The 17,043-nt window shown below is 40.5% G+C and overlaps 1 protein-coding gene across 2 annotated transcripts in view; it reads left to right on the forward strand.

Moving 5' to 3' along the window:
* The window catches only part of LOC18444512 (IAA-amino acid hydrolase ILR1-like 7), a 29,180-nt gene extending 14,746 nt beyond the window's left edge, over nt 1-14,434 (forward strand). For both annotated transcript variants that reach the window (XM_006854679.4, XM_088852524.1), the window contains exons 3-5: nt 644-958; nt 13,031-13,159; nt 13,877-14,434. In XM_006854679.4, the coding sequence (XP_006854741.2) occupies nt 644-958; nt 13,031-13,159; nt 13,877-14,254 (822 nt within the window). In that variant the 3' untranslated portion in view covers nt 14,255-14,434. The remainder of the gene's footprint in view (nt 1-643; nt 959-13,030; nt 13,160-13,876) is intronic.
* The last annotated feature ends 2,609 nt before the right edge of the window (nt 14,435-17,043 follow it).

Genomic DNA, 17,043 nt, shown 5'->3' on the forward strand with positions numbered 1-17,043 from the left:
GGATAGAAAAGTAGGGATTTTGATCTTCCTAGTAGATGGTTGATAATGGAGATTGGAAGGTTGAGGATTCAGCTGCCCCCACTACTTGGGGCTTCAATTCACCCCTTTCTCTAACATCATCTTAAGGTTTTGGGTGAGAATAGGAAACTGTTGTCACTTTTATTACATCACCTTCTGGATATACAATGGAGCCCATTATGGGAATGTACAATGATACCCTTGAACAAATCATACAATGCCAAATAATATCTCAAATGTATGTACATTAAAAAACAAATAATCTCAAATGTATTTTTAAATATCTCCAAACAGGACTCCCCTATAATTAACCAAGACAGAAGGGATAGTAAATTTAGACTTTTATAATGAAATGCCCAAAGATTTGATTGAGAAAACTTTCATTTTCCAGTGCAAATCTCCTCTTATTTGATGAAGTATCATATTTTTGCATTAAAAAATGTGTCGGTCTTTTCATTACTTGGGTTTCTTGACTTTTTACTTTGATCCCTTATTCATGTAATATTAATAGATCTCCAATTTGTGTACCGAGAATTTGTCAAGTCTAGGCTTTTATTACATGTTAGTGAAACAAAAGAGCCTTTTATTACATGCTAATTATAGCAATGTTTTGTGTCGCTTACAGGGCACTGTGAAGCTTGTTTTCCAGCCAGCCGAAGAGGGTGGTGCTGGGGCGTACCATATGATACAAGAGGGTGCCATCGAGAACATAGAAGCCATTTTTGGGTTACACGTTGATAATCAACTAAGAACTGGTGCAATAGCGTCAAAACCAGGCCCACTTTTGGCTGCATCCGGTCGCTTTGTTGCCATAATCCAAGGTCAAGGTGGCCATGCAGTCAAACCCCATAAAGCCATTGACCCTGTTCTTGCTGCATCTCATGCTATCCTCAGCCTACAACAGCTTGTATCTCGAGAAACTGATCCTGTTGATAGCAGTGTAATCCTCCTAGCTCATCTGATTGTTTTCTCATCTTCCTATTTATTTGGAGTTGCTTATTAACCATGTTATTTGGATGTGAACAATCAGTTTGTTTAAATATATTAATGCCTTTTATATTTTTGTTTCATTTGGTTTGAAGTGCTTTGGATCCATGAGCATTCTTTTAACAATCATTGATTTCCTTCTTGTATATTGACACTTGAGGTATTGATGATGATTGGCCACATTGTCACCCCGCATTCGCAGTTCTTTTCCTTGATTGATATCTCATCTCCGTCTCTATCTGTCTCTGACAATCTTAGCTCCTCATATTTTTCATCTAACCCTGGTCATCTCCAGTCATAATCCATCCTGGTCCCCTTATGATCAAGCCTTTCCTTGTTCTTGTTTTGACATGCTTGATAAGATCATGTGTGAGGACATGGCTACCTATAGGTATAAGTAATCTATAAGAGAGCTGATAGTAGAACCATTGGGTAGCTATCAGTGGTTATGGGCAATGCTATGTTGTACAATGTTGATTATGGACATTTGCCTCAAGAATGAAGGTAATCACCATTAAATCTCCTTTTCACAATGGTGGTGTGGTGTAGATAAAATTAATATACTTACAATGGTATTTAGGGTATCATGATGCTGTGCAGCATCTTGAGGATCCTTTTCTTTTGAACATCAAGTGTCATTTTGCTACTTTTGAGGACTTGCAATTGCGTAATCTTCTTGCGCATTATGTTATTTGTCTAAGCATTCCAAGGATCTTGTTGCTCAAATCTATCTATTAAACAACAAAATATATATCACTGTCCTTGAGCGTGATGTACTCTTCAGACATGGATGATCATGCTACTAGGGCTACTCATTCATTACACAGTCAAACAGTGATCTTCTCTATGTTACCATTTATTTCTTAATTAGTGTGCATTCTTTAAACATTTTAGTCCATGAAAACTCCATAAAAGCTACCTTTTGTCGAGGTTCATAGTATCATTCTTTTCAGAATGCGTAATGTTTACACCACTTTCAGGTTGCCATTGTCTATTAAGTGAATTTGTCTTTCTTTCTATATTTTATTGTTCATTATTGGTTATACATAGACCTATGAAGGTATTTGTATTAAGGGGATTCATCATTGTTAAGTGATGAAATGATAATTGTCGGCAAGATTATTGACAACACTAAAAAACTTGGACATATTCACCAGTTGAAAAAATGGAACTCTCTCCATCTATTGGTTATATTCTCTTGCTTAATATTCTCTTTCATCTTTATCAACAAATGTAATCCTTCGGTAGTTCCTTCACTTGCCTGAACTTTAAATTCGGCCAGTAGGGACATAGTTGCAGGAACCTTGGGGTTAAGGCCATGGTCCAGCTTAGGAACTCGATCCCCGATTCTTTAGAGGGATTTGGGTTTAGAGAAATAGGGATCTCTCCCCCTATAGGTGGGATATCAGTCTATATGATTTTGTAGGATCCCTCCAAGAAGAGGAACTATACTATTAATTGAACTACTGCTCATCTCTTTGGTATTATGGATTTATTCTTTTAGTATATTTTAAATTGTGGTGCATAATACTAGAATCATGGTATTAAAAAACTACAATTTAATATCCTAGTAAGCTAATTTGTGATATTATTAAACTGTATTATTGTAGTAAAGTTGAGTAGTATAATTATGGGATTAGTAATAAGCTAAAGTGGAGTTGTCTCTTGAATGGCCCTGTTTGACACAACCACCCCCTCCCCCTTCCCTCCCCTAGACCAAAACTACATCCACTGGTTCTGACCCACCCCTTCCTTTCCCCAAGCTCCACAGCATGCACTCCCTGACTCTCTCTCACCCTCTTCATTCGATCCCCATCCAATCAATCTTTCTTTGTCTGTTGCTTCCTCTACATTTGTCCTTCCCCCTTATTCTAACCCCCGTTTTCCTCCCTCCTACACCCTCGCTAGATCCACAAAACGTGTCATTCAGGTGGCCGACAAACCATTTTTCTGAGCTAAAGCAAAAGCTTTGTTCATCCTAGTGGGCCGTTTCAGTCCTAGAAGAGACAATATCCGGGGCATAGAGATTGGGACCAAACCTTTTGGAAGGAGCTAGACATCTCTTGTTGCCACCTCATAAATGTTTCTCTTCTTCTTAATTTCCCCTCCAAGAAAGCGGCTACCAAAGCTCTGAACTCTCACCCCTGTCTTTTTAAAGGAGCCTCTCTTTTTGTTGAATCCTGGTCCCACTTGCTGGGAGCTTTCGCAAAACAAAAAGTCTGGCTTACGGCCTCTAACATCCCTTTGCATGCTTGGCATCCCTCCACCTTCAAGCTCATCGGTGACAGTTGCGGCACCTTCTCTTGACTCATTGGAAGCCCTCCGAAGTTTTACCTTTGGGCTCCATCCAATTGCTCATCGAGGTCCTTGACCCCAAATCCATTCCCTACAAGCTCTGGTTATCTCTTGATGGTAACTTTTACTCCCACACCCCTCCTTCCTCTTCGCATCCCAAGCTCTGTCTCTCCCTCATCGTCGATTTAATCCTACCACCTCCCTCCGTTGCTCCTCCCCAACTCCTCAACCCTATATCTCCTCCACCTTCCTTGCCAAAGTATAGCGCCCCTTCCTTCTGTTTGTGTCCTGATCTTTCCTCTCCCCTCGTTCTGCCCTCCCCCTTCTTCAGCTTCCTCCTCCCACCCCTCTCCATCCTGATGGCCTCCCACTTGTACCTAAAGACCTCGGCCTACCCCCTCCCTGGTGCCTCCCTTCCTCTTACCCCTTCTCCGCCCTCACTTATCGGATCTCATCCCCTCTTCGCTTCTGAACCCCATGACTGGCTCCATCCCCCTTCTTCTCACCCCTTCCTACCTTATCGCACCAACCCTTCGACAGTGCCTTCTTCTTCTTGTACCTCCACTCCTCCAACCCTTACCCTTCCCTCTTCCCCCCCTCCCCCAAATCCCCCACTCCCCACGTTCCTTCAATCCACCCCCTTGGCTGCCATTCTGACCCCCGTTACCTCTTGCCTTCCCCTCGCTTCCCTTCCTCTGTCCTCTCCCTCCCCCTCCCATTACCACTCCACCCTCACCCTCTTACCCCTCTGAACCCACTCCTCCCTCACCCTTAACCCTTTCCCCCAATCTCTTAGCTGCCTGGGATAGCCACAACTCCCTCAAACCAGCCATCACCCCTTCCACCTCAATCGACTCTTGCCCCCTGCGTCTCTTCCTTTTAACTCCATCAACACTCCTCTGTCTCCTCCCTTTGTGGGTTCCAATTTTGTCAAAAATATGGACAATGCACAAGGTGACATCGACCACATCCTGAGGATTATGGATTTCAAGTCCGACTGCTCTAAAGAAGATTGCGAGGCCTTTTTCCATCCTGTTGCCCAGACCTGTTTCCAAGTAAGAAAAAGGACAGAGGGAACTCTCCAACCTCAACTTTGGGGTGAACTATGACACAAGCACAACCTCCTCTTCTTGTGCTCGGCGGTGGCCAAAGTCTCAGTGGTCCACCCCACCGCCAGATGCTCCTTGACGCATCTCCCCTTTCTTAATCACTATGAAGCTACATGTCTGGAACATCAGGGGCCTCAGACAACCCTTAAGATAAATTACACTCGCTCTTTCTGCTCCACTCACACTCGCTTGAACCTTGCCCTTATCGAAACTAAGCTCGCATCCCCTTCTCTCATTTTCGTTCGACAAGTTTGGGGCAGACAGCCCTTTCAATCGTTAGGGCTCGAGGCCAATGGAGCTTCGGGAGGCATCTGGGTCATCTGGGACCCCGCCGCTCATTCCCTCTCACCCTCCCATATCGCCTCTTTCTCTATTATAGTGGTTCTCTCTAGGGTCTCTGACGACCTCTTCTAGGAACTTATTGCTGTTTTCGGATCAAATTCTGATCAATCCAGAAGTGCCTTGTGGGAGGAATTGGATGACATTGCTTCTCGCCCTCCTTTGAGGTCGTGCTTGGCGGGAATTCAGTGTTACCAAATGGTCATTCGATAGGAACTCAAACTTCAGAGTCTAACAACCCATTCTTCTGTGATTTTATTTTGCATAGTGAGCTCATTGACATCCTAACCAAGGGGCTACTTTCGCTCGCTCCAACCGTTCATCTTCTCTCTCCCCCTCTAAGATCTATCACTTCCTATGCATCCTCGGCCATCGAGTGAGACTCCACTTTCCCTGACACCCATGTCTCAGCCCTCCCCAAACCCACCTTCGACCATAAGCCTCTCCTTCTTGATACCCTTCGTACATTAGTGGCCCCAAACCATTCAGGTTCGAGTTGGGCTTGGTTCAAAGTACTAGGCGTCCTTCTCTGATCTCCTCTTGGTAGGCGTCCTTCTCTGATCTCCTCTTGGTAGGCGTCCTTCTCTGTCAACAGATGGGTCGGTTTTCTCCTCCAAAAGAAACTTCAGCTTCTCAGGGATTCTCTTTAGGATCTGGAGCCGCCACCTCCACGGGAACTTTCAAAACCGGAAAGCAACGCTTTTGCATTCCATTCATGAGTTGGATCTCATTGAGGATGCTCACCCCCTAAGTCCAGCAAACCTCTTCTCAGATTCCAACTCAAATTCCACCATCACGGTCTTCTCAGAATAGCAGAGATATTGTGGGCTCAATAGTCCAAAGTCAAATGGTTGAAACAAGGGGACCTCAACGCGGCTTTCTTTCACATAATAGCCAATTGCAAGAGAAGGGGCAATACCATCACCCAAAGCAAGATCCAAGATACGGTCCTTGACCAACGCCCAGTTGATTGATCTTAAATTTTTTTCACAGCTTTTCTAGGCTTAAGCGAAACCTATTCTTAGAATGGCTCACTTATCATTCCCTATCATTCCCTCAGATTAGGTCCTTTAATTGGAATATCCTTTCTCTGAAGATGAGATCTTTAAAGCTATCAATGAGCTGGGTCAAGACTGTACTCCAAGCCCTAATGGCTTCCCTATAACTTTGTTCAAATATTTTTGGGAACTTCTTCGCCCGAACCTTCCGTCCTTCTTCGAAGAGCTCCACAATAAAGGAGTGATACGCTACATTCATTACCCTCATCCCCAATGTCTTGCATTGGGTCAACCCTCCTCACCAAGGTGCTTTCGTCAAAGATCTCCAAGTCTTGGATGGAGCCCTTATTGCTCACGAGTGCATTCACTCTAGAATCACCTCGAAAGCCCTGAGCCTCACTATCAAATTGGATTGGAAATGGTCGTATTGGTCGATTTTGGAAGGGACCCTATCCAAAATGGGTTTCAGAGGATGTTGGAGAAATACAATCAATGGTTGCATTCAACAACCTTTTTTCTCCATCCTCATTAACGACTCACCAAGGGGTTGTTTTGCCTTGTTTAGGGGCCTCTGTCAGGGAGATCCTCTCTCCCACTTCCTCTTCGTGTTTAGCAGATCGATTGCCAGGATGTACCTCAACTGCGTGTCGGAGGGCTTCGAGATCTGCAACTCTGGCCCCACCATTTCTCACCTCGCATATGCTGACGACACCCTACGCTTTTGTGGCTCATTGTTGCAACAAGTGGACTGCCTTCTCTTACTCAAATGCTTTCAATTGGCCGTTGGCTTTAAGGTCAACATGGTGAATTGCAAAATGATTGGCATAACAGTTGACCCTCTCATCACCCGGGCTTTCACCAACAGGTGGGGTTGCAAGGTGAACTCCATTCCATCTACATACCTTGGCCTACCACTTTGCCCTGGCAAACCCAAACTCAGTCAATGGTGTCATATCATCGATAAGTTCGACCTCAAACTAGCTGTGTGGAAGGCGAGATTTCTCTCTCCTACAGACAAAATCACCCTTATCAAAGCCACGCTATCAAATGTCCCCATCTTTCAAATGTCCCTCTTTCACATGCCTGTTTCGGTAGGTAATCGTCTCTAGAAACTGATGCACAACCTCCTCTGGTCTAGGTTTGTGGAATCCAATAAATATCACCTTGTTTCATGGCATACAAGTTTGCGAACCGTAAGCCTTCGGTGGCTTGGGGATAAGCAATCTCCAAACGAACAACTTGGCCCTACTTGACAAGTGGTGGTGCCACCTTGCTACCCAGGAGGGTCACCTACGGCAACACGTATTCTGCCCCAAGTATCATCTTGAGAACTCGTCTTGGTTGCCCCCAAGTAGTAATTATAGCTCATCTTCTAGGGCTTGGAGGTCAATTCTCCGTTGCCTAGACTCCTTCCAATCCCACGTTCACTATCATCCAAGTTCAAAGTTCAAGGATGAAGATGGATCTCGAAAAAAGGGGGTTATGTTGAGCTCTAGGTGGCTCTCTCTTTGTCTCTCTAACTTTGAAAATGAAGTGCTTGACAATTAGGGTTGAATTGAACATTTAAGTGGTATTTATATTAAGTGATGAGATGTGATTAGATCTTAGCCCTTGGTGCTCCTTATCTATGGTACATGAGAGTCTATAATCCTAGCCACTCATCACTCCCTATCCAATTAAGTCCATAGTTGTGTTTCCTTAATTTCCCATGGTTTTAAATAAAACTATTAGTTTACTTTATGGACATGGGCATTGTTATTTTGGTAATTGGTAAGAATCACGTATGAATAAATATATTATGACTAACATCTAATGAAATTTAAACAACCCATACTCTTCACATGCTTGACACCAATGGAACAAATCCACATGATACTGTCACACATGCTAAGGAATCCCATGTGGATAATAATATTAATTCAAATTATTTTTCAAAATTCATTGGCTTCACACGTGCAAAGCTGGACACATGTGAGTGAATTAATGTGACAAAATTCTCACTTAAAACGTAACAAAACATAACACAATATAACATGAAATAACGTAACACAACAAATGACATAATTCCAAAACAGTCCCCACATGGAAATGATGTTATCATGGCATCATCAAGATGGTGGGGCCTGGGGGGGTGCCACGTGGCATCTCCATGTGATGTCCTTGATTGGAATTTAGGTGAAACAAATTTGAAAATGGCTTTTTGTGCGTTTGAAAACTTTTAAACAATTCTCAAAATGATTTCTCATCATTATTACACCTTTTTCTCATCAAAATTAAATAAATAGACCAGGGGGTAAATGAGATCTCTAGGCTTAACATTAGTTATCGGAGTACTCCCTTGAGCTAGTCCCGAATGATGTTCCACCGTTGTCTCAAGTTGACCTAACGGACCTATGCTCCACAGTTTATAACAATGACACATATATGGCCACATCAAAGTCATTGAGCCAGAACTTCCCATCATCGGGTTCTCAATGGATTACGGGTGCTCTCCTATAGGACATATTATTACTCCAATATAGGGGTCCTTTCAAGGCATATGTGCACTGGCTCTTCTAAGTCGGATTATACTACAAAAAAGTGGCTTCCCATGCAACTGTAAGGAGACATACCATGGAGTGGTCTCGTGTCAGGGTACGGACTCATGTCCCATAAGTCATGATCATTCCATACAGGGCCGATACTCTCAATTTACTCGAGTTCTATTGTACTCGATTGGTTCTCCTAGCACTGGCCAACCATCACAACCATGAGGCATCTTAATCAATATAGCCCTGACTTGGAAGTGACCCTAACACCTCCTTGAGAGATCACTCTCTTAAAACATAAACATTCATTACCTTATATACTTGGGGTATATGAATTTGGGCCCCAGTGAGCCAAGCACCCATATTGAATCTCTTTATCTTACTCCTGCTAAGTGAAAGACTCTTTGCCTTAAGCCCTTGAAAAGCCATGTGGGTAACATTCTCCCACTTGGCCTTTTGAGGCCCTATAAACAATTCTCTCTCATTCTTATATACAAAGAATAATTAAAGCATACTCAAAACCAAGGTACTCATGTTCATAAAAGTAATGCTTATATCATGCAAGGAAGTAAGTATGAATATCTACGTCAACCTCCATAATATTCTCAAACACTCTTAAGCATATTCAAGCATATCCACAGTTTCAATATCGTCATCATGCAAACATGCTCATGATGATTTCATTGACGCTCGAGATAAATTATCATAAACTATGATCGAAATATTCACATCTTGCACACACTTAATCACATATAAATCACGTGTTGTCCATATGCCATCATTCCATATCATACTCATACTAATGCCTCATATAAAAGTTTTTAGACACTATTCGTAAAGAAATCTCTATTTTCAATACATATGTGCTCATATCTATCTTCTTTTATGCTCTCTCAATATTCATTCATGTATTCAAATACTCACTAGTTCAAATCTCAAGCAACACTTGTTTGTACTCATACAAATGCTCATTAAATTCTCATCATATTTTGTTACTTCTGCATTGTTCTCAAATCTTTCTTAGTCATGGATCGGTACCTTGTCCATTTAAAGGACTTTCATGGGCCAATTTTAACAATTCAAACCTCAAGGTCAAAGAGGTTTACTTACAGGCAACAAAGTAACCAAGCACATTTTAGGTTTGAAACATTTAGGACAATATCTCATACAATGTGGGGCTTAACAATGTTTAATGGATTTGTCTTATATTTTAATCTCATGAACCATCCTTTTGGTAAATACTCAATTGCATCAAAATGAGGTGTCCTAGCCCACATAATGAGGTGTCCTAACATCACTTGGTCATATTATAGTCCATATACAAATATGCAACCCTACGTAAGGTCTCACATGCTAAATAAAAGATTTTCAAGTAAGAAACCGGTAGAGGCTATCCAATGGATCACTCATGTGAAAGTGAATGCATATGATCTCCATGGCATGAAATATATGGACAAGAGAGAATTCTATGTGTTAATCTTATGCAATTAACTATTGAAAAACCAAAAGTCCAACATATAGATGCCTAGCAATTCTCAAAGTTGGCATCTCTTCATGTGACTCAAGTTTTTCAATTTGCAAAAAATCGAAACAAGAATATTTATAATGCAGCGAAATAATATGGCTCCTAGGTTCATAAAAGATAAATTTCAAATAAGAGACCAAACACTCCATTTGGTTTTTCCATAAATAATTCTCATATGATGCCTCTTCTAAAGCTTCTTATAAGTAAAATTGATTTGAGAAATACATTTTCAAAAATTAAAACCAAGGTTCTCCTTTTGAGGATGGTTTTCCCATCTAACTTATCGACTATGCTCCCACTCAAACTAAGAATGTTGGTTTTCAAAACAACTTTGAATTTTGGTTTTGGAAATACAAGTTCCTTTTTAAGAAATACTTTAAAAATCTCAAAAATAAAACTATTCAAATATTGGTGACTATGAGTCACCCCACATAATAATGTGGTCATGACATAATGCTAAAAGATCCTCTATGATCATCTAGATTGAATCTGGGCCCCAGTGCGTCAAGTACTCGAGTTATATGAATCTGGGCCCCAGTGCGCCAAGTACCTAGATTGAATCTCTCTCTTACTTCCACTGAGCGAAAGACTCTTGGCTTTAAAGCGATATAGCCCATACGAACATCCCACACAGGTCTCCTCCACCTATGCCATACGGGATTGAGGCCTTTTAACCTTGTCTCACAATAAGGGAAGCCTAGGAAAAACCCTACTCAAGATATGAGAGCATGAGATAGCATGGGATAGGGCCTGTCTTCATAACTTAGGGTTACTATGGCCTAGGGCATGCCACCCTTTACGGGCCCCACACCCTCTAGTAATTTTAGAAATTAATAAAATGATTTTTAGAGCACAATAAGTATTTTTATTTTCCCTTTGAATGAATTAAATCGAGAAAGTTCAATTTGAGCTGCATAAAAGAGAATTAGCTAAAAATAAAATATCTAGAGGGTTTTAAAAATTCATTTCATATTCTAAGATTCAAATAAGACATATTAAAATATTACAATGAAGTTTTATGGGAATTGGATCTAAAGAGTTAAGGATAACATAAATATACTAAGGCACTCCATCCCTTCTAGAAACTGCATCCCACTATCATCTTCTCAAGCTGACCCAATGGAACCATGACCCATAGCCTATCGCAGGGGTTCATAATTAGTCCATCAAAGCCATCCAAAAAATGAAGGAACACGGTCCTAGCCCATGGATTGCAACTTCCTCCCTGAGGATAAGTCTAGGTCCCATTTAGCGCACACACTCTCTCATAGGACCGTCCAACACAACAGTATTACAAGGAGATATCTCTTTCACATATGTGCACGACATGCTCCTAAGGGTTACTTATTGGACGGCTATCTAATTTACATGCGATGACAATGTTGAGGATTTTGACCCTTCTCCTCTCCGGCCAACCACTGCACACAAGGGTTACATCTAGTCCCCTGGCCAACCACCCTGGACATCTCTCTGACCTCATCAAGGCATGACTCTACAAACTTTTATTGGTTGTGCCATATGCCTAGGGCTAAGGGTTTTAGACATTAACCCGAGCCTAGCCCGTTGAAACTCTGGTGAGTTACGACATTAATAATGCCACACAGTCCATCCAAACCACGCTCCTACTGAAGCCATCATATCAATATATGAAAATTTCAGTACATGGCCTTTTAAGGCCTTTAGGTTGCCACAGAACCCCAACATCCACTTCCCTAACCTCTTTCGGATCACCAGAGATCCCAAATCTTTTTGAAACTAATGGCCATATTCGCTCATGGAACCCAGCTTTCGCGGACCCCTCCGCGATAGAAAGGTCCATTGCTTCCTCGAACTTCCAGCCATCCTTCACCCCCACTACCTCCACCCAAGGAGAGGACAAAATCATTTTGACTCCTCCTTTTGGAATCTTCTCAATGGCCTCCGTTTACCATAAACTAGACTCTTGTAGGTCATCCCATCATTGCTAAGGCTTGGTTAAGTTTTATTCCTCCCAAAATCTAGATCGCCTTGTTGGAGAGAGCACTAACGGCTGACCAACTCCAAAGGAGACGCATGATCCCCAATTGTTGCTCCATGTGCATGGACGATGAGGAAACCAACTCGCACCATTTTGTCCACTGCAACATCGCTCGCCAATTCTGGGACGACGTCCTACACCTGTTCAATTGGACCTGGGCGACCCCTAAGTCTGTACCCCACCTTTTCCAACAGATGCAATTCCTTTTGTGGCCCAAATCAGGCACCATGCTATGGAAGGCCTTTGTGGTTGCAACTCTTTGGACCATTTGGAAATAATACAACCAAAGGATCTTCCAAGTTCAATCCACACATCCTCGGGCCCTATGGGGCTCCATTAAGTCCCCGGTGATATTTTGGCCTATCAACCGTAGTAGATTATAACGTGTACATCTTTTCACTGAATACAAATGTTAATGTGTTCAATAAACTAAGCTAAGGTGTACGATAACGGATTGAGCGAGCATTGGCTCGATCCTAATTTTATCATATGCTAATAATTGACCTCGTTTTATGTATAGTGTAACTTTGATCCCTCCAAGTCTAAACTTCGATCTCAGTAGCATGGGATCTCACTCCCAGGTATTCTATGATCTAGCTCCTTAACTTGTTGAATGTACAGATGTCGATCCTAACCCTAGGACGCTTCCCACCCTATAATGGTTCAATATTCCCCAAACTGATACCGCTCCCGAGCCCGCTCTCCCCTCCAACAACTATGGTAGGGAGCTGTGTAGTGACAATAAAAGCTTTTTTGTTATTTAATTTCTGTTGAAATTTTGCCTTTCTTTTTTTTTGAATGGTAACCTGGAATACAGTGTAAATGGAACTCTAGACATCATCTTGTGACACTTGCCACCTTAACTACCTTTGCCTGAGCCAATTCTTTATTGAAAATTTCAATTATTTTTTATTGCAATTTTCATTTATTTTATTCTTTAAACTTCAAAAACAAATTTATCTAAGAACGTCTTTTTATCCAAGATAAGAAGAGTCTTCCATGTAATAGATGTGCCTTATCCTACAGGAATCTTGTTTTACATATAAATCTTTATTCCTATATACTCCCATGTTCTGCTACAAGGTTGATCTTATGGTCGAAAACCAGTGGTTTTTTAATGCAATTTTGAGAGGTGAAGCTACAATATGAGAAGGCAATCTGCCACTCAGTCGAACTATGCTTTTCAACTGACTAATATGGTTTTCCAATTGAAGGTGGTGTCTGTTACCTTCATTAGTGCTGCTCATGGTCATGCGATCATCCCCGACAAAGTGACATTTGGAGGGACACTCAGGAGTATGACATCTGAAGGACTTTCTAATTTGGCAAGAAGGATCAAAGAGGTAACCAGCACAAAATACAGAAGACTGGCACATTTACGCACTTAAATATCTTAGTATACATACATATATACATATAGCATTTCTAACATGCACACACCATGGGAGACACATAACATGCATTTGAGAAGTAGTCCGTTAATTGTAGGCTCAGCTGCAATATATTTGGTGATTCCTATTACACCTGTATGTGTATGCACTCACACTCAAACACGCATATATCGATGTATATTTCAAATATAGATACTTGCAATATATATGCACCTTAATATATTCTTTCAGTCACATATAGTTTGCATATATATGTAGCTATCTGCTTCCATGTATTTTTAAACAAACTCTTACTTTCATGCATGATGCACACAGGCAAGCTCACATACAAGTATGCTTACATGCATATGAATGTGTGCACATTTCCTTTTTGGGTACAATTCAAACTCAGGACATTGTGTTGCCATTCTTTTTGGGGTAGTTAAGTTGTAGGATATAAACTCCAAGCATTGTGTTACAATTGGCAGCACCTTGACCAATCAAGCTTGAAACTGGATTCCTATACATGCATGTGTACTAATGGATCATTCTTTATGAAGAGTACATAATACATGCATAAGTACCTATGCAAATGCATTCACATATACATCCATACAAACGTACATATGCATATACCTACATTCATAGAGTACATAGCTGCACAAATGATGGATAATTCTCCAATGACAGGTGATAGAGGCCCAATCTGTGGTGCACAGGTGCAGTGCATCCATTGATTTCATGGAGAAGATTGGGAGACCCTATCCTGAAACACTGAATGATGACGGGATGTACATGCATGTGAAGCGGGTTGGGGAGAGCTTGCTTGGTGAGCACAATGTTCACTTGAGCCCACCAGTTATGGGTGCTGAAGACTTTGGCTTTTATTCACAAATTATCCCTAGTGCAATGTTTTGGTTGGGTATAAGGAATGTGAGTGTTGGGTCCTATCACTCCCTCCATTCTCCACACTTTTTCTTGGATGAAAATGCCCTTCCTATAGGTGCAGCGTTGCATGCTGCAGTGGCAGTGGCTTATTTGGAAAGTCAGGCTTCGCGCTTTCACTAGGCGAGGGACATTTTGTCTTTTGGACCTCCTTGGTGAGAGAGCATAGGTTATGTGGTTGGAGGAGATCGATGTGGTTTCAGATGGTTTGGTCATTCTAATGTAATGGCATTTTCATCAGTTTCTAAAAATTATTGACATTTTCATAATGCTCAAGCAAGTTATTTTGATTTTGGGCAAAAAGTGTGGAAGAATTTGGGACTCTTATGATAATTGGGATCATTTGATAGAAGCTAACAAGCCACATCGTCAATTGCAAGGCCTAAATTTGGGTTGTTTCCATCAATTGTAAAGTATGTTTTCAGATCATGTAAAAGCAAAATTGTTCTCAGTTTACAAGTAGGGAATTTGTTTCTAAAAGTTGATTTAGCAATATAAGCCTGCTACTGTACTTCGCGGTACTCTCTTCCAAATTAAACAGTAGACTGATGCAGCTGGACTAAGGGTTCAGTTTGTTTCCCAGGAAAAACTCTCTGAGAAAGTTTTTCCTCGGTAGATTTTTGCTCTCGAGTGTTGGTTTCATGTGAAACCTCTTGGCAGTATAGCGACTAGTGCAAAATATTCCTTCTTTCTTCTTTCTTGGTCGTTAGTAGAAAGTTGTCTGGGAACAAACTCTCCCAGAGACCCCAGAAAGTGCTTCCTGCAAGCACACCCTAAAACTCAAGATAGCTCTCTACATGTGGAGTTGTGGACATCCACACAATCTATTCAGGTTAAATCTGATTGTCCAAATATCAATGCCAAATCACAAATCCAGTCTAGGCTATTGGTTATCATGCTCAGCACCCTATTAGATGGCGAACATCAATGAGGAATTTCTCACATTAGAAGCTAGTACTTTTAAGGACTTTGCAAACCTCCATCAGCTGCTGCACAAAACATGAACACCAACACTGCTACATATACTATAACAGTCACCAAGAGATATCTAGAATTTGGTTTTCCTATTTTCGTTCTCTTTGTTTCTTTTTTTTATTATCCAATGTTGTTTTCGGGTGTTTAAGTTTCTTGATACTAACGTTTCTAGGATAGGTAAGTTGGTTTTGAGGTATTGGATTGGTTGCAATGCGAGGCTGTTTATTAGAATATTCTAATTATTATAAAATAAAAATTTTCATCAAGGAAAGATCTGCCCTTCGAGGCTCAAGGGATAAAAAATAAATAAATTTCTGGTCCGGTTGGATCAAAAAAACTTCTCAAGCTATCAGAGAAAATTCTTTAGATTCTTCAACTTCGATGAAATTGAAATAAAAATAATAAATTAAAAAATATAGTATGATATACTACTCAATTTGATTGAATAAAATTTAAATATTGAAATTCAATCCATTATGAGTCAAAGATTTCCTATCTATCCTTGTTCAAAAGAACCAATTTAAGTGAAAGGTCCACCTTTTTTGTTTTGTTTTATTTTAAAATTTGTTTGTTTTTATGTCATGTCATTCATAATGTACAATTCCTTTGTTTGTGGGATCAGTTTCTTCGAGGAGAAATGAGAAGAATTATAAAGTAAAGGGGATTGCTAGATATGCCTAGATCTCGGATAAATGGCAATTTTATCGATAAGACCTGCAAGACAAATTTAGTAGTATTTTTTATTTTTCTTTGTTTAATTTAAGATTGTATTTTTGGAGTTTTGGGTTTATTTTTAGTTTTTTAATAATTTGGAAGATTTTAGGGGCTATTCGGTTAGGTTTGTTATTGTTATTAGGCATTATTTATTTTGTTAGAGCATAAATTTATCATAACAAATTATGCTATAATTAGGAGCTCTATTTCAATTAAAATTAGGGTTTTTAAGGTTTTTATGGTGAGTTTAGTCTATAAATAGAGGTTTAAGGTTTTAGTTTGAAAGTTTGGATAGTATTTGGTTCGTGACACCTAGTTTAACCAAAGAGTTAGAAGCTTGGCTTATAAGCTTCTTTAAATTTTCAATCAATTCATTAGATATTTGGCTTTGTTTTTCGTGTGTGGTATCGGAGCTCAAGGGTTTGCCATCATTAGTTGGTATTAGAGCAATACTCATTCTCAGAGTGCTTGTGCGTGATAGTTGTTAGAGGATGTTGAGTTTGTGGTAGTGGTGACAAAGTTACATAAGAGGAATTCAATGATCTAAGAAGGAGAATTGAGAAATTCGCGTGTAAGTTATGCATAAAGCATTCGAAGTAGAACGGGAGAGAGAGAGAGAGAGAGAGAGAGATTTGTATTTCTGCTTCTTTTATTGGAATGAAAGAGACATTTTTTTTTTTTGAAAGGAATGAGACATTGGCTAACAATGTCATCATCATCGTCAAAGTCTTTCCCAACTAAATGGGGTCGGCTATATGAATCTTGGTTCGTCATTCTGCTTTATTAAGGGTCATACCTCAGTGAGGTCACAAGTCCCCATATCTTTTCTCACTACTTCCAACCATGTCTTTTTGGGGTACCCAACCTTCCACTTGAACTAACTCACACCTCGTAACAGGTGTTGTATTGGGTATGCGCCACACATGGCTAGCCTACCCAAGTCTATTCTCTCATCTTATCATGTATTAGTGCAACACCTAAATTTTTTCGAATGTATTCATTTCCAATTCTATCCCTTCTTGTCTTGCCACTCATCCATCTCAACATCCTCATCTCTGCTACACTCATTCTATGGGTATATTATTTTTTACCCTCCCAACATTCCGCCCCATAGAGCATATCTTATAGAACTTGCCCTTGAGCTTCATTGGTATGCAGCGATCACATAAAATTCTTGTTGCACATCTCTACTTTATCCATCCACTTCTAATTCTATATGCGAC

This window comes from Amborella trichopoda, chromosome 11 (genome assembly GCF_054954075.1).
Source record: "Amborella trichopoda isolate Santa Cruz 75 chromosome 11, AtrichopodaSantaCruz75HAP2 v2.0, whole genome shotgun sequence".
NCBI classification, from domain to species: Eukaryota; Viridiplantae; Streptophyta; class Magnoliopsida; order Amborellales; family Amborellaceae; genus Amborella; species Amborella trichopoda.